At 42.3% G+C, this 17902-nt stretch overlaps 1 protein-coding gene across 1 annotated transcript; it reads left to right on the plus strand.

The window, feature by feature from the left end:
* The first annotated feature begins 290 nt into the window (after window positions 1-290).
* Window positions 291-17321, plus strand: LOC109472783 (inhibitor of Bruton tyrosine kinase-like). Its single transcript, XM_019772638.1, has 27 exons — window positions 291-422; window positions 2133-2915; window positions 3627-3723; window positions 4089-4213; window positions 4572-4682; window positions 5200-5285; window positions 5653-5737; window positions 6129-6246; window positions 6695-6875; window positions 7401-7524; window positions 8235-8420; window positions 9018-9157; window positions 9816-9921; window positions 10074-10594; window positions 10936-11143; window positions 11594-11792; window positions 12149-12266; window positions 12613-12816; window positions 13257-13359; window positions 13588-13791; window positions 14189-14328; window positions 14619-14819; window positions 15107-15256; window positions 15628-15774; window positions 15935-16042; window positions 16369-16501; window positions 17004-17321. Exons 2-27 carry the CDS (start codon window positions 2589-2591, stop codon window positions 17121-17123), a joined length of 4242 nt encoding a protein of 1413 aa, XP_019628197.1. The 5' UTR covers window positions 291-422; window positions 2133-2588; the 3' UTR covers window positions 17124-17321.
* The last annotated feature ends 581 nt before the right edge of the window (window positions 17322-17902 follow it).

Genomic DNA, 17902 nt, shown 5'->3' on the forward strand with positions numbered 1-17902 from the left:
ATAATGAGGTATGTTTAAAACAAGAATAGAGGAATTTATGTTTTTTTTTTTTTAATTCTGGAATACATCTAACGTTATGGATGGCAATCAAATACAGGGACAGAAAAAAGATATTCTTGTATATCTACAAATATGGAAAATCAGGGTCAAAGACCGAGAGGTCAATTTTTAACAGCGACATCTAGCGATTTACAGGTGCCAGCAGGGCATCAATAGCAAACAGAAGCTGATCTCTGATTGGCTATAGGGGAAATAGGTGACCAATGAAATCCAGCGTTACATAATCGCCTTGTTTGTCTAAAATGGCGGTCCGAGGTTGTGAAATCCTGTGCGAGTCAGCTATGTCGGCAAATTTCTCCGTTTTTCTGTCCGCTTTCAACGCTTTCTCTGCCCCCACTGGACGTCATTTCAGCTAGACTTGGGTGAGTCAAAGATAGACGCCCAAAACTCTCTTCATTCCGTCTTTGTATCTAATTTTTCGGCCGCTATCTTGACCGGCCCCTCTGGAGTTCCATCCGGAATCGATAAAATTAAAGCGGCGCTGCGAATACGTGGCATATCTGCGTTCTGTCAAATTTAAATCAACACTCTTGTTTATAAATAGTCGAACGTATTCTCTGTCATATTATTTATTCAAGGCAAATGGATTCATATTTCAGTTATTTTGTACAACTATTAAACTAAACTGTGTTGTTGAAATCGATAGGAAAGTGGGAGGGGGGCGGGTACATGTAGTTTGCGTAAGTTACGTTACACGAAGATAGAACGTGATCAACACGTGAAGACACTCGGGTTTTTGCTCACTGCGGTTCAGTTTTCATGAAAGAACTATGACCAGCTTTTGAAAAACCAATATCTGCTTACGTTGCATCTTTTTGTGTGAATGGAGTTATACTAAAAATCTGATGTATGTAAACAGGGGGCGTGTCATTTCTGAAAAGGGGAGGGTGTGTGTGAAGTTTTGACGTCATAGGGGCAAACCAGAAATGAACATTGTTATGTAAAATTTGTCACTTTACCTCTTTTTGTATTGATTCACTGTGTTAAGCTGAGTATCATAATTGATAAAACACCAAACTAACTTCATTGTCATATTTATATAGCTAGATGAGGCTGTCAAGATGAAATATGCTGTATTCTCTTGCTTTTATAAAGGTTGTACATGCTTGAAATGCCCCACGTAAACAAAGATCCAATATAATAACTAGAAAGGCCAATATTTGCTTAGGAGCAAATACAGTGATGGCTTCACCACATTTTACGACATGGTAGGGAAAGAATGAGAAACACAAGGGAAAACAATGATTTACATTGATATAACTATAATATGAAGTAACATACAACTAAAACAACAGTTGGATAGCTATTCCCTACTTTATTGGTTAGGATTTTTAATAATTGCATAATGCAAACTGTTGATTTTCAAAATAAAAAAAAAACGTTCATGCCCCGCATTCCAATGCTGGAGCAGGAAAGCTTGAAATACCTACCAAAACACTTGAATACAGACATACTGTCAGTATGAAAATGCTCTGTGCAGGTGTTAATCAAGTTAAATCCCAACAGCCAATCAGCAAGAAATGCTCTGTGCAGGTGGAAATGCTCTGTGCAAGTGTTAATCAAGTTAAATCCCAACAGCCAATCAGCAAGAAGAATAGAGGAAAGCTGCATGCCTATTGGTTGATGCCCTGCATTCCATTGTGATGACTCATGCCCAAACGTGGTACACAGCACAGTAATACATTTGCTATAACACAGCCAAAAAGCTCAAATAAAACCATTCTAAAAGCCTGTATCACCAAAATTTAAAAAACGCCTGGGGGTATTTGCCCACTGTACCTCCATACCAAATTTCAGGTCCTTAGGCCCCAAAATGAAGAAGCTGAATCCATTTAAAGATATGGCAGGAGGAGGAGAAGGAGAAACATCAGAAAAAGCAATATGGTTTCATTTCGTGGTGTGGTGAAGCCATAAATATGTTTTGACATATGGGTAACTTTTAGCCATTATGAATTTTGTTTGTATAATGCTAACAACAAATGAACAGAAACAACATTTTGACAAATATGGTTTACATAGATTTCTAATACATGTAGTAGATTTCTAATAGTCTGATTTTAAATCTTTTCCAGTGCCACCTTTACAATTATGGCTGCCTGAGAGGAGGGAGGACCATGGAGCAGTGCTAGGGACTGGGGAGGGGGGTGACGTTATTCTGACTCTGGGGAAAGAAGCAAAGGGATCAGACTTCTGCCAAAGACTGCTGAGAGTTCGTTTATTCACTCCGTAACTGCCTACAAATATATTATTTTTGTGAATAATCTTGAACACTGTTAATGTGTGGAATCACCAAGAACTGTGCCAATATTCATATAAAGCCATAAATTCTTAATAAGAGAGCACTCTATTTTTCTATATAAACAAAAAACCAAGAAAAAAAAAGTTGGACTGCTTGAGGCTTGAACCAAACTGTTGATGACAGCTCCGACAGTCAGGTGCTGTAGGAGTTGGTGTGTAGTAGGACAGGGGAGGGGGAGGGGAGAGAGAAGCTTACTCAAACGACCTTCACTCAAGGTCAAACCGTTGCCATGGAGAGGGTCGCCGTAGAACCTGACTGCACGCCGCGATGCCGCTCGTTCCGCCACGCCCGGGACCTGTTCTCGGTCATCACCCAGGGAACGCTCGCGCACGTGAGGGCGTTCTTCGGGAACTGCCACAACTCGGGGACCGTGTTTGACGAGCATGGGCGCACGGCGCTGCACGTGGCGGCGTCCTGCGGGAAGTGGGCCGTGGTGGAGTGGCTGCTGGGATTGCGGCGGGTGGAGGTGGGGAGGAAGGACTGGGAGTCGGGCTGGACGGCGCTGCACAGGGCAGCGTTCTACGGACAGGTCGCCTGCGCACTGCCTCTCATCAGGGTAAGCTGGTGTTGAAGAAGCCTTTTGGCACCAAATTGTACTGGTTACACAGGTTTAGGCAGCAGGGAGAAGGTTAAGTAGCTTGGTTTCCAGCAGATTTAGTCCTTATTCTCTTCCCATTTCTCTGAGTCTTAACTGAAAAGTATCCATCCCTATTTTCCGTTTGCTTCTCTTTATGGGGTACTGGATATATGGTAGGGCAGTGGTTTTCTGTGCCTCTCATCATGGTATCCTTCTCCCTGCTGAAGTAACGTGGGACTCTTAATCCCAGGGTCGTGGGTTCGAGCCCCACATTGGGCGCCACTGTAAAAACCGAAAGGGGCGAGCAGGTCACAACCGGGAATCGAACCCGAGTTGTTCGCTTGGCGGTCACCAACGCTGACTACACTAAAAGGTCGCACGACCCTTTAGCATGGTCAGTTAGCGGAGGATAAACCCCACTGTTACACTAGCACTAAAATTGTAAGTTGGTTGCAGAGTTAGGCAGCAGAGAGAAGGGTTGCTTGATATCCTTTGTCCTTAGTCCTTGTTCCTCTCTATTGAAAAGTGTACCTCCAAGGGAGAGGAAATACTAGTACTGGTAGGGATGGATACCAAGCTGTTGTTTTAGGCCATTTAAATTTAATTGTATGAATCAGAACACTGTCTTGCGAAGGTGGATCAGATATGTTTTAATGTATGTACATTTATTTGTATTGATTTGTTGTCCAGGCCTCAGCCAGTCTACAAGCTCAGGACAAGGAGGACCTGACCCCACTTGACCTCATCAGGAGAGACCTGCCGGATTATGTGGAGTTCAGAACAACAGGTAAGAAGGTTGCTACAATGGAGTTCAGCTAGTAACGTAATGTTAAGCTTATCTATGTGATAAAAATGAAGGTTAGACATGCAGGTAAAGTATTACTTACTTAAGTTATACAAAGTAAATAAAGAAACTGAATAAATTCTCTGAAGAGTCAGACACTTTTGGAAGCATCCACTGTCAATCAAGTAGGAGCTCAGGATTCTTTGATACTATGAAAATCAGTCCAATAGGAGCTAAGGGTCAACCATGGAAACCAGCCATTCCTATGGGCCTGACCAATAGAAGGGCTGCTAGAGGCGTGATGTAGTCAGGCTACAAGACTGCCCTGTGAAACTTGTACCAGTGCAGATTTAACTGTTGTTACGCAGACCCAGCAGACGCCTACAGCTGGGGAACCAACACTAACTTCACCCTGGGGCACGGCAGTCAGCAGAGCAGGCAACATCCGGAGGTGGTGGAACATCTGTTTAAGGAGGGAGTCAGTGTCGCACAGGTGAGTCATCTTAAGGTGTGAACACCTGTTCAAGGAAGGGTTTAATGTGGTACACGTTTAAGATGCCTTGGAGAGGGAAGTGAGTTTTCAGAGGTAAAGTCCACACAATTTTTTTAATGACCCTGAACCCTATGCAAAGTTAGGAAAGAAATGAGCTGGATTGATTTGTGTTTTTGTCCCAGTTTCCCTAATCTGCTCCAAGCATACCAGAAAGAGATAAAGTACAATTTTAGCTTTATTGGCCCAAAAATTGAATTTTCATGCCTCTCCTTTATGGCCAGGCAGTTGTGTTGAAGACAATGGATAGTCCTTGAGAGCCAATGTTGATGTTATCGTTGACACCCCCTGTGTTTTGCAGGTTGTCATGTGCAAGTTTCACACCGTGTTCCTGTCGCACAGTGGGAGGGTGTACACCTGCGGGCACGGCCGGGGTGGAAGGCTAGGCCACGGGAGTGAGCAGACTTACATGGTGGGAAATCAACACCAGTTTGTGTGGAATCTATGCAGATTTTTTCAATGTTTTATAACTTATAAAAAGTTCATAAGTTCATAAGTTATGACAGAAATAGAAGATGACCTGCTGAAAAAACCTTTTGGAACCAAATTTGTATTGGTTACAGGGTTATAAAACAGGGAGTCAATGTAATTTAACCCTTGTCCTGCTGGCAATTTTTACACGATATTTTCAAATAATTTGATGTTTTAACCAGGTCATTTACCCTTGACTTTTTGCCCTAACGTAGCGTAGTTCGTTCCGCATTCATTGCGTTTCGCTGCGGTGTGATGCGTTGCACGAGAAATACCCTCAAATTGTACATAGACGGTGCTATATTGATGGAACTGTATGTACAACCCATATGACAAGGCCCCACAGGACAAGGGTTAAAAGACAGATACATTTTGTTAGGCTTAACATGCATGTCCTCTCTTGACAATAGAATCTTTTGTGTTGAAATTTTAACCCAGTAATACAATTTTTTCTCTAGGTGCCCACTCTAGTAGAGGGTCTAGCCTCCCAGACTTGTATCCAGGTTGCAGCAGCAAGAGATCACACTGTGGTGCTGACAGATGAGTGAGTTCATCTTCACACCTTTTCTGTATCTGTATCTTTTCTGTATCTGTATATGGAATTCTTCTATTGTGCTGCCTTGATGTTTTGTTCCTAGTGCCATATGTAACAGCATGTCTGCAGAATGTACTGGAACTGAGCAAAACCTGTAACGTACTGTGCATAGCACCTAGGATGAACATCTCGTTTAGGGTCGTATTCGTGTATCTAAGGATGGAAAAAGATATCATTTGCAAAAAATTCTAATGCAATGCTGACCAAAAATCTTATGAAAACCTTGAAAAATCTCTGGGATACACACAGGCAAGGCACAGTATATGTTCTGCTGTTATGTTTGTCTACTAATAATCTGCTTTCTTTTTGTACCCAGAAACACGGTGTTCAGTTTTGGACTGAACTACTGCCACCAGTTGGGGGTGCTGCCTGCTCCAAAATTCTCCTCCACTCCTAGACAGGTCAGTGACCTACAGGTCAATACCCCCATGTTAGAACTTCATTGAAGGGTCTCTCTATTTGTTAACCTTGAACTTCAGTGAACTTCAGAGAATCAGTGACCATATTCTTAGTACAGTTAGTAGAACTGTTAGACATTTTCACCAACTATGTAATATATATGTTAGCATCACCAACTATGTATATTTTTCCATACGTTTCTACCTGCTACATCTATTGCACAGTAGTTGTTCTTGTTCTTTTTACCTGCCCTTTGGCATAGTGTATCATATTTCCAGGACAATTTGCTAAGAATACATGTCATTGACAGCATTTTTGATCTGTAAAAAGACACTAATATAAACCAGAGTAAACAAATGCAAATACAAGTATGGGTGTTTTCTTGCCCTTTAGGTTGCCCCCAGGTACCTGAAGAACAAGCGTATAAAGGGTGTGGCAGCGGGGAGGTTCCACACGGTTCTGTGGACGGACGATGCTGTGTACACCTGTGGGCTCAACGCTGGGCATCTCGGTAAAAACTGTTTATGCAAATATCATAAAACAACAAAAGGCTAATCTGAATCTTTCCTGAATTATAATAAACACACTGGTTCATTAGTCATGTAAAACAGCCACAAAGTCAACATTCCAGGCTTGTTTGTAATTCAAACAATGAATTTTGAAATTTCAATCATTGACGAATGGAAAAACTGTAACAACAAGGAAGACAAGGACTTTCTTCAACTTTTGCGGCCAAAATACGAGCATTTTGGAATTGATTTAGAATCAGAATAGTACATTTTTTTTGCAAATCAGAATAAAATTGAAGGAATCAAGTCTGAGAAACAAGGAATTAAATGATGGCCCACGTGTGTGTTCATGATGTTGGGTTGGTAAACTTTCGCATATCCTCAGGTTTACTCAATAAGCAATGAATAAATCATTAAATGTGATAAAAATTTATTTGCTTGTGTTGTCAGGCCTGCCCAAAGGTGACAGGACACAGGTCCAGCCTCACCTGGTCTCCGCACTCAACCTGAAGGACATCCACATCGCCATGGTAACAGCGAGCGACGGGGCGACGGTCATCGCCACACAGAAGGGAGACAACTACGACGTGTTCCTGCTGACAGACTATCAGTGCAGGAAAATCGCTTCTAAGTCAGTCTAACTATTAAAACTGTAAATATAACAGTAGGAAATGTATGACATATAACAGTAGAAAAATGATCAAGATTGCCTCTAAGTCTGTTTAACTCTTAAAACTGTAAACTAGAACTGTACAAAATTTAAATGTAAAATGCTGGTTCTGCTTTGAGATGTAACAGTGTGAAAAACATTGAAGATCACTTCCAAGTCAGTCAATGTCTCAAAAATATAAACTAGAGCTGTGACAGTGAACTGCTGGTTGTGTGATGTTCTGTTTTTGAGATGTAACAGTGTGAAAAACGATGAAGATCATTTCCAAGTTAGTTAATCTATCAAAGATCACAGAACAATTTAGTTTGGAAAGTCATTGTTAACTTTGCTACTACATGTACTTTTTTTGATGCCCAGTGAAGTGTCATTTGAGCATTCTGTACTTGATATAATGGTGTATCTATTTCTGATGAGAATAACATGACACCCGTATATAGAGGTACCTTAGGACTGGAATGCACCAGCTACAGTGTTGTTTTGTTCCAGGCAGCTGCACCTGACTAAACTGGCCGTGTTTGGAGGTCACCTGGACTCCAGTCTGGACAGAGACACTCTACAGGAACAGGGGGGAGACGATTTGGTCGTGCTGGCTCTCAACTCAGCCAATAAGGTAAGCTGTTACATGATACCAATGGCACATTTCAGTTGTAAACAGCCATTTCATTGGAAAATTATTTGAATAATGTCAGATGCAAGTTTTCCTCCTAGCCCAATTTTTTTCTTCTCGATCCTCTGCTAACTTCAAGTGGGAAATATCTGAGGACCAAAGAATTATGATGGACCGGCTAAGATTACTTTCTTCAATTTCTGATGAGATATCTTCAATGATATTTCTCTAATTAGACACCCATCATTTGTTCAAGCTAGGCCATACTTACAATTGTATGGTCTGTATTTTTCAGGCATTTACAGTTATCTGTTTTTATCAGGCACTTGCACTTACACTTACAGATATTTATGTATGAAGACTTTAGGCTCAAATCTGGTTTGTCTTGTTACTAGGAAGTAGCCATCCTGCTGTCTGTTTTGCTCAGTTAGTCTTTTGAGACTGACTGAGAGAGAGACAGTTATCTGTAGATATTTACTTTCATTGCTGATGTCAAGGTGGAGAAATAAAGATTACCAGTGCTTAAGAAGTTCTCCTGTCCTCAGGTGTACGTCTGGAGACCCCTTCCAAGATCAGTCCTTACATGACATGGCATAGTCTTTTAGTTGTCCAACTGTTCCAGGTTTTATCCATGTACTAAATTTCAAGAAAAAATGTTGAAATTTTCACCTGTCCCACCTATACAAGTGCTCAAGACATTATCCTGTCCTCAGGTGTATGTCTGGAGACCGTCCTACTCCTCCTTCCACCGCTGCTCGTGGAACTTCCGGCACCGAGACCTGCTGGTGACGGACCTGAGTGTGCACAAGTACGGGATCGTGCTGTGTACGCCGCAGGGGGAGGGGTTTACGGGGAGCTTCGTCAGTCTCAAGAAAAAACAGGAGACGATAACCAACAAAGGTTAGCAGAAAGGGCAGAAATGTACAGTTTGTAGTGCTGAAGTAGAATGAATAATCCATCAATAGTTGGTAAGTTACTGCAGAGTGTGGCAAGTCTAGTGGTGCAGTCAGCTTCATCACCCTCAAGAAAAAACAAATCCAAGGGTGAGGATGATGATGAGCAGAAGGGAGGCTGTTACATTTATACTTTCAGTTCATTAACTAGTGTGAAGTAAAAAGCACATGCAGAATGCTTCCCTCCATCTTTTTTCAAACTTGAACATTCACAACGTCTGTACTTTCTTAAGGGAATATGTACTTAATCTATCCCCAAACCAAATTCTATAGCAATTGGACTTTGAATGAAGACATGCTGACACCAATTGTCCTGTATGTTGCTGTCAGCTTTCTTGTCTAAAGAATACTTTCATTGTATCATATCCTAATATTCTCCCAGTGCAAATTATGTTTTACATGTATCTATTTTCACACACTTAGTCTTGATTTATTTGTGTCCAAAGATGACACTAGTCATGCCCCAGACTAACACAAGAACCTGTTTCAGGTGTTGAAGGCAAAGACAAGACCTTGTCCACGTTTGACACCTTCTCGCTGTCTGCGGTTGTGGAGAAGTTTGAGAAGGAGGAGAAAGCCGCCGTGCAGCTGGAGAGGATCCCGTTTATCCACCGCGCCACGGGGGTCACCTCCGACCCCAAGGGGAGGAACTTTGTTGCTCTGCAGGTGGACCCAAAGGCAAGGTAAGGGGAGAAGTCAGTAACTGTGCAGGGGTGGTGTGTTTCAGTTCCCCAATGATTTTAGCTGCAATGCTAAATTTGTAGTAGAAATTTTATACCTGTAAAACATGAAATAGCTTTCCTAGAGTCACAAATGATTAGAAGGCCCTTAATACTCTTCAAACAAGTTTTAATCATCATTTTATCTAGTCATTGAATGTCTTGATAACTGTTAACTGATGCAAGAAATCAGGCTTTTAGCTAGGATTTTTTTGTTGGGCGTCCATTTTTTGCATTGTATGCTATGCTCAGCAAAGATGCACGGTGCACAAGCTTTTTAGGGGGCCTTTTTTGAAAGTCAAAATGCTCTCAAACACTACTTTTTGCATTTTGAGTTACAAATTTTGAGGAATTTGAGTTTTTTTCCTTCAGTAAACCATCATTTTTGTATTTATAGTAAGGCTGAAGGGAGGCATGTGTGCAAGGCAGGGTTGGGAGTGGAAAAAAAACAGGGCGTCTTTAGGGTGTCCTACCAAAAAGTAGGGCGTCCAATTTCTTAGTATTTTCAGTACAGGGCGTCCAAAAGACACCCTGGACACCCCCTAGCTAAAAGCCTGCAAGAAATTTAGATCTGTAACTCTACATGACTAGCGTGTGAATGTTGTATTTCCCCTGCATGCAGCCTACTTGAGGTTCCGACCATCAGTCCTTCAGACATGGGGAAAACCTTCAGGACACTCCTGGACGAGGCCAGTTGCCATGACAACATCCATGATGTCATCATACAGGTGGGTACAACATCCAAGATTCATGTTACAGATTTCTTCAAATACAACCAAAATTTTTGTCTTTAAATTAGTACAAAATTTAGAACCTCAAATGCATGATTTTCAAATAAATTAGATGGAGTAACTTAGATTTGATTTATTTCCCCTCCCAGCTCCATGGCCAGTCCATCCCAGCCCACAAATTCATCCTGTCGTCTCGTAGCGACTACTTCCGCAAACTTTTCCACTCTGACAACACGGAGAGTTCCGACTCCAACCATCCCGACGTCCTCAAGGTCAGCCAGGAGGTCGTCAAGGTCGAGAAGGTCAACCATCACATCTTCCTCAACCTCCTCCAGTTCATCTACTCTGACACCTGTGACCTGCTGACCCCGGGGTACAGGCCAAAGTTCAAGATCAAGGTTGAAGGGTCAGAGGGCAAAGGTGGCGGGGACTCGGGGATGTTGAATGGCGGGGTGAAGAATGGAGAGTTCGGGGAGTTTTCCCTGGATGACCTTGCTCACCAGTCTGCCTTCAGTGTGTACTCACAAGGGAAGAAATCTCAGAAACATAAGAAGGAAACCAAGTCTAAGGAATCCAAGTCTAACCAGCAGACTGAAGACGACTCGTCAAACCCTGTCAAGGTTCTACAGAACACGGCCAAGAGGTTCGGTGTTCAGAATCTGGTGAAGAGGTGAGTTGTGATTGTCCTGGCTTCAGGAATGTATGAGCTACAGTTATGATTATGGATTTGTGAAAACGTGGCAATTTTTTTTTAAATGGACAATTTACACCGCCCAAAGTCCCTCTACAGCAACAGCTTTCCATGGACTGTGAAGCTCTGATTTTGAAGATTCTGAAAACACTCTCATTGATAAGTGTTTCCCTTTGAAGTACAACCCACAAGTTGTCAAAAATGCCATCTCCTAGCATAGTCATGTATCTACCCACCAACTTAGTTCAGTGTCTGGAAATGTTCATTGGGCCTTCCATTGAGCAAACTCATCGAAAAAAAATGTTGTTTTGTACCACCAGGCTAGAAGGGGTAAGGCTGGTAGGTTCCAAAGTGGAGATAACAGAGAAGAAGCAGACACAGCGATTCCGGTTCAGCCGGTCCAAAAGCCCTCACCTGTACGACCTGGCCATCCGGTGTGTGGACGGGGAGGTGGTGCCGTGTCACAAGTGTGTTCTGGTGGCACAACTGGAGTACTTCCGCAGCATGCTGGGGTCTGGCTGGATGGAGGTGGGTGTTCTCATGTATATTACATGTGTAATGTTATAGTTAAGAGTTTGTTATGAGTGTCCAGTGTGTGTAGATGGGGAGGTGGTGCCATGTCACAAGTGTGTCCTGGTGGCCCAGCTGGAGTACTTCCACAGTATGCTGGGGTCTGGCTGGATGGAGGTGGGTTTTATATCTGTTTCCGTATAGCTGGTATAACCGCCCTTCAGCATAACACTCCAGCTTCTGTATCTATATAGCCGGTATAACCGCCCTTTGGCGTAACATACCAGCTTCTGTATCTGTATAGCTGATATAGCCGCCCTTCAGCGTAACACACCAGCTTCCGTATCTGTATAGCCGGTATAACCGCCCTTCGGCGTAACACACCAGCTTCTGTATCTGTTTGTCCTGAACCATGTGTTAGAGTTTCTGTGTAACACACTAACTAACCAACAAACCCTGCCGTTCCAGACATCAGCAGACACCCCCCTGGAGTTACCCATCCCGGCAGACGTCCTGGCCCATGTGTTAGAGTTCCTGTACACCGATGACTGCCGGCCTGTGAGAGAGGCACAGAACATGGAGCTCCTGTGTAACGTCCTGACCACAGCTGATCGACTCCTCATCACTCAGCTCAAGGAGATGGCTGAAGTCTCACTCGTCAACCTCAGTAAGTAACTGTGCTGTTTTATAGTACTGTAGATACGAAATTAGCCTTTTGGCTAAAGGGTAAAGAACTAAAGAGAAAGAGAAAGAAATGTCCGCAGTGTTTTTTTTTTTCTTACTTTTGAATTACAGCTTCTCTTCAAACTGTATATTACATGGTTGGCCCCCTACTTTCTTGAGTTTAAGGATTTTGTTCCCATTTCTTTCCAGCTACGTAAAGAAATGTTGCAGAGCTGTTAAAGAGTTTGCGTTCTCTGTGTTCACCTCCCAGCATCTAAAGGCTTTGTTTTCAAACTACAAGCTTGCCTGCTTGTTTGTTTTTAACTTCCTGAAGTAATATTTGTGTCCATTCCTCCCCAGTCACCCTGAGGAACGTTGCAGAGTTGTTGGAGTTTGCCTCCGTGTTTAACTCTGCGCAGCTGAAGGCAGCCTGTACACAGTTCATCTGTCTCAACATGGCACCGCTGCTGGAGGCAAGGTCAGGGCATAGGGCAAGGGTCAGGGCATAGGGCAAGGGTCAGGGCATAGGGCAAGGGTCAGCTCATAGGACAAGGGTCGTAGTTGATTTTAATCATACCAACCTTGGACAGATTGGAACATTTCAAGAGCGATGTGTATCTTGGTTTTTTTTTACACTTTTTACCTTTTTATTTTCAAAGACTATGGTATCATATTTTATGTAAAAAGTATCATTAGCATCTAGACAGACACTTGACTTTCAATTGTCCAAAATTACAATATTTTTTGTATCTTGAAATTTCACTTACACCCAGTCAAAATCTGGTTACCGGTAAGTGCAATGTATTTGTGATTGTTGCTTACAGATGTCTGGAGGTGTTGAGTGAGGATGTCCTGGATGACCTTGGCGCAGCGTACCGTGCCTCCGTCCCGGCCATGTGTCGCAGGGTCATCACTCCTTATATGGACGGGCCTGACCTCAGCTCCATAGCAACAGAGCAGGACAGTCTGGAGGAGGAGGAGTTCAGCATGGAGATGACTGGGTCCTTCACTGAGGAACCCTTCATCAGGTACAGAGTAGGGCAGGGAGAGGGCTAGTGTTACTGGTACTAATATTATATGATACTGCTGTGGGGGTCCCTGTTGGCAGCAGTCAGCTTGTCTTCACACCACATTTCCAGGTGATTCTGTCCAGCAGGTCGATCCATGCTGCACACTTTAATGAAATCCATTGTTTCTTTTTGTTCCATTTAACAGATGCACAGAAAAAATTAATGGATGATGAGTTAATGTACAATGAATTTTGTTTCTGTCATTTAGCAAGGTTTTTCATAGATGACTTGTTCTTGTTAGTTCTTCGTATATTGCTTTTCTAGATACAACTACCCTGCAGATTCTTCCCTTTCATGTGTACAGCATATATACCATTGACTGTACTGACTCCTGCTGTGGAGTGTTTATTCTCCTGTGTATATCTTTGACTGTCCTGAATGTTGCTGTTCCTGTCCAGTGTTGAGGACAGCGGGTTTTCCCAGCGCAGACACAGGGACAGTACAGGCAGCCTGCATGAGCCGGTCAGTGGGTCTCCCAGCCAGGCATGGAAGAAGGCAAAGGTATGGTGTTTCTCATACCTTTTGTATGCCCACCAGTAGTTTGGACACTACTACAAAGAATTTTTTCAAATAATAAATGTGCTGCATTGTCAGAGGTTTGCACTCATGATACAATATTATAATCAATCAATCAATCAATTAATCAATCCATCAATCATTTGCAGGCTTTAATATATAATATTATGATACACAATATTATAATATATATTTTATGAATTTTTTTTTCAGGCTAAACCCAAGAAACGCACACGTAAGAGAACAGACAGCACCAAAGGCCTGAACCTGTCTGACCTGTTGCCTGGTTACGTCCCGGTCAAAGGTGACCAGCAGGACGTTGACCTGCTCAGCAGGAGCTTTGAGGAGGTCAGAGTTCATGACCTGTCTGCAGGAGAGGATGATGGGAGAAGCTCACATGGGGATCCAGAGAAAGAGGTAGTTACCATGAAAGCAAACATCCTATGATTTTGGAAATTGTAATAGGGTCTAGGAAAAAAAATGATGTGTTTCCTGTTTCAGTCCTGAAAAAATTAAGGTTGGTAGGGATTTCTTTTTTTTTTTTTTAGACTTCAGCGATATCTTTATAACTTATAGTAAACAATTTAACAAAGTAAAACTTGCATGAGGACACTTTTATTTTCAATGTTAATGTTAGAAAACCAATCGTGCAACATTTTATCACTCAGGTGTCAGATCATGGAGCTAGAAAAGGTTGATCAGCTCGAAAAAAGTCTAGGGTCAGCAGTTTTTTCTAGGGTCAGTCAGAAAATAAGAAAAGCAACATTTTTTTCCTAGGCCTAGTCAGAGTTTCATTTTAGGTTTTACCCCACAGAACCTGGCTCCTCCCGAGAGTGATGCCTCCTCACACCACGAGACCTCCAGCCAGGATGGATCCATCCCAGAATGCACCTCTCCCCCACCCACAATGCAACCTGGTGCAGTGCCAAAGAAGGGACCATGGACCTGGGCAGGGTAGGGCCAAAAATAAATTTCCTGAAAATTAATTTCAATATTGCCCTTTTCTTTCTTCCTCGTAACTTTTTAAGCTTTTCAGAAGTCTAAGGCCACTAGCATATCAAGCTGTTTAACTGAATGTTGTCACTCTCTTATTGTTCATTTAGTCATGGAGATATTTGACTGGAATTTGCTAGAGATTACAAACTAATTTATAATACATGTAATTGATGTTTTGCTTCGTATACTCTAATAATACTTTGAATGTATTTGCTTGATTGACCAGCAAGTTTTTATCTCCTGTTCAGCCCCAGCAGTCCCCCATCGTCAGCCTTTGACCTGCGGCAGATCATGGCAGCCGAGCAGACCGCAGCCTACAGGAAGGTACCAAACCTGCAGCTGCAGAAAACTGCCGCAGAACAGAGAACAGCTGCAGCACAGAAAACAGCCGCAGCACTCAGACCTGCTGCAGTTTCTCCTAGAACATCACCTGCTACAAAGCCAACAAGGTACAGAAGTTAAAACTGGTCTGATGAGGTCTGAGCAGTTTGAGTGTAGCATAAAAGCACTGTTTTTCTGAATAATGTAATGGTAATAAGAATCCAATCTACTAAGATCCCAATATAAAATCGTTACACTTACAGTCTTTAAGTTCAGTTTACTGTACTTGCTACAAAGATGGTGCAAATTTCCATTTATTCATTTATTTCAAAACTTTTAGCCCTACTCTGAATCTGTATAAACTATACTAAACTAGGTAGAGACAAGGTTCCAATTTTTACTTGTACATTTTTAGTGTCACGTCTCCGTCACCTCAAGGACTGGTCATCACCACTAAGATGTCTCAGAAGGAGCGGAAGAGACAGCTGAAGTTCCAGGAAGATTCCAGCGCACAGGAGCAAGCCGCACATGCCCAAGCTAAAGGAAAACCAGCGTCCAACCCATGGTGAGTTCACTGCTGTGCTAGTGATGTATTGTTCAGCTGGTTAACTGAGTTATATGTAGTTCAATGTTCAATACATTTGTACATGAGCAAGAATGTCGAAACTGAAAGTTTGTCTGCAGTACCTAGGGAAGCTGCCAGGGGGAACAAAATCTAATCATTTCCAGTGTTTGTCACACTCTACCAACACACCAAATATAAAACAAATCCATCCAGCCATTTTTGAGTTACATGTATCTTGAGGAAACAAGGACACAGAAACATACACTGCTGAAAATATAGCCTCCATCTTTCTTTGAGGTATCAATCTAAAGCCTTAAAGGACTAAAGTGGCCACAAAATTTTGACTGTATTTTTCGTTTTCTTGTCCCCAGGGGCCTGACCCCCAGCCCTGCTGCCCCTGCTCTGTCCTTCAGACAGGTCCTACAGGAGGAGGAGGGCGGAGGCAGGGAGGCTGTCTCCATGGCAACTGTCACCATGGCAACATCTCCACCATCACACAGTCGCGAGAAGACAATCAGGTAGGTGCTACACATGTCAAGCTTGTCTTTTTACATAAAATACAAGTTTATAAACTGAAAGGGTGGGCAATATGAAAACAGTGTTGCTCTTTCATCAGCTTCATAATAAAGCAGATGAACTGCAAGTTTTTGAATTTTTTTGCTTTCTATCCTTTTGCAGTTGGGGCTTACCAGTGCATGGAGCAAAGCACCATGGGAGCAGACAGGAGAAGCAGGGAGATTCCCCACAATCCCCCAGGTCACCCCAGAGCCCAACAGAACAAGCCAAGTAGGTTTTTTCTATTATTACTATCAGTAGTGAAACAGAAATCGTATCAGTTTTTGTTGAATACATGTGTCCATACAAGGTCCTTTACATATCAATGACTGTACAAGTCTTTGTCATCTTCAACTGTTTTTTCCAGCTGCTCATATACATGTATTATGTGTTGACTAGTTCTGTTAGTTTATTTTAGTGACGCTAAAGAAGAGAACTAGTGGTGGATCTCACTCAGAAGTCAGAATGTCTGTAATTTATCCAGTTTGAATTTTCTATGTTATGTGTCACAAAAATGCAAATTAGATCACGAGTATGCAAATGTTCTTCCCCCCCAGCCCGTGGCAGAGGAAGGTCCCGTCCAGCCCGCCGGCTCAGTCCACCGTTCAGCTGTCTGCGATCATCGAGTCTGAGAAGGAGCAGAGAGAAAACCTGGTCAAGGCAGCCAACAAACCTCTGGCACTCATTCAGGTGAGAATTTTTGCCCAGTTTCATGTTGTGGAATCTCTATTAACATTTATCTGCCAGGTTATGTTGCAAAAATAGATGAATACATAACAGTTGTTTTGCTATTACTAGAAACGTTTCTGAACCCAATGTTTAGCCCCACCTGATTATACATGTGTAACAAGATATAATTACAGATTTCGTGGTTACCCCTTTCTGTCAAGCCAGTAGAATTTTCAGCTGTATTATGTACATGTATTTCTGTTTTATAGTTGACCGTATGAAAGCGCTTTTTACCTTTTGAGGGTCAATAAAACTGCTCTCTATATCTAATCTATAAGCCTTGTTACCAAACCTATTTTAGCTCCCGAGTCTTACATCCTAGTAGTATTTGCAGAGAGCATATAGGACTCTGTAGCTAAAATAAGTTTGGCAACCAGCCTGCTACCTGCCACTTTAAAAATGTGATCTAACAACAGAAAGTGAACATGTTGTGTGTGGAATGACTGTTTTTTCATGTTTGTAGATCGAGGAGCGAGCCATACAGGAGCTGCTGGAGCACTACTCTGCCACAGGTCACCCCGAGGAGTTCATCACCGTGGCCAGGGAGGTCAAGGTCACCGCGACCCCTGTGTGGAGGGCTTAGCAGGTCAAAGGTCACACAACCCAGCGAAGAGACTTTGGTCAAAGGTCACACAAATGCTCTATGGAGAACTTTAGACTAATAGGTTTTCAACAAAAACAGTTTAACATCGTCACTCTAGATCTACCCTTCGTCTTCACCACTGTAGAAATCCTGTTAAAAGCTCAACATCTCTTGTGTGGAAAGGGTTGGATGTTATGATCAGTGTTAAAAGAATGAATGATCGAATTGTTGTGTCTTGCCACTACATCTAAGTTGCTCAGCCCATATTATACTAGTAAGACATCGTGATCATAACTTACTATGTGTGGGTTTTGCTACACATCCTGAGGTATTATAAAGTGTACAAGCTACAAGTCTCATCAGTGCACACCTACATGTATCATCACACTAGTGCTACAAACATGTCAAGTATCTGAAGGCTCTACTAGTATAGGCTATACTTGGATATTATGAACCATGGTAGGACTTAGTGGCTCAGATGCATGTTTGTCAAGTAACTTGGACTGATTGTTCATTAAAGATATCATACTGGCAAAGGATATGGACATAGTTATTGCATTTTTATGTGTTGTGTAATTCTCACTGCATATCCCAATATTGGACTATGATTGTACTTACTATGAACTTATTGATGAATCAAACCAAGTTACAGGTCCATAATTATTTGAAGAGTCATGAATATTAACACTTTATTTGATGCAATTAAAACCTTACTCATGACCCAAGCATGAAGTGGTGCAATTCTCATGTATTCTCTTTATATACCAGTATATAATTCC

The sequence above is a fragment of the Branchiostoma belcheri genome, unplaced genomic scaffold (genome assembly GCF_001625305.1).
Source record: "Branchiostoma belcheri isolate BF01 breed outbred unplaced genomic scaffold, Haploidv18h27 scaffold281, whole genome shotgun sequence".
NCBI lineage: Eukaryota > Metazoa > Chordata > Leptocardii > Amphioxiformes > Branchiostomatidae > Branchiostoma > Branchiostoma belcheri.

Coding starts and splice junctions, on each gene's coding strand:
- LOC109472783 (XM_019772638.1), top strand. CDS start 2,589: ATGGAGAGGGTCGCCGTAGAACCTGACTGCACGCCGCGATGCCGCTCG. Junction 4,214..4,571: donor AGGGAGTCAGTGTCGCACAG/GTGAGTCATCTT, acceptor TGTGTTTTGCAG/GTTGTCATGTGCAAGTTTCA. Junction 15,257..15,627: donor AAACCAGCGTCCAACCCATG/GTGAGTTCACTG, acceptor TCTTGTCCCCAG/GGGCCTGACCCCCAGCCCTG.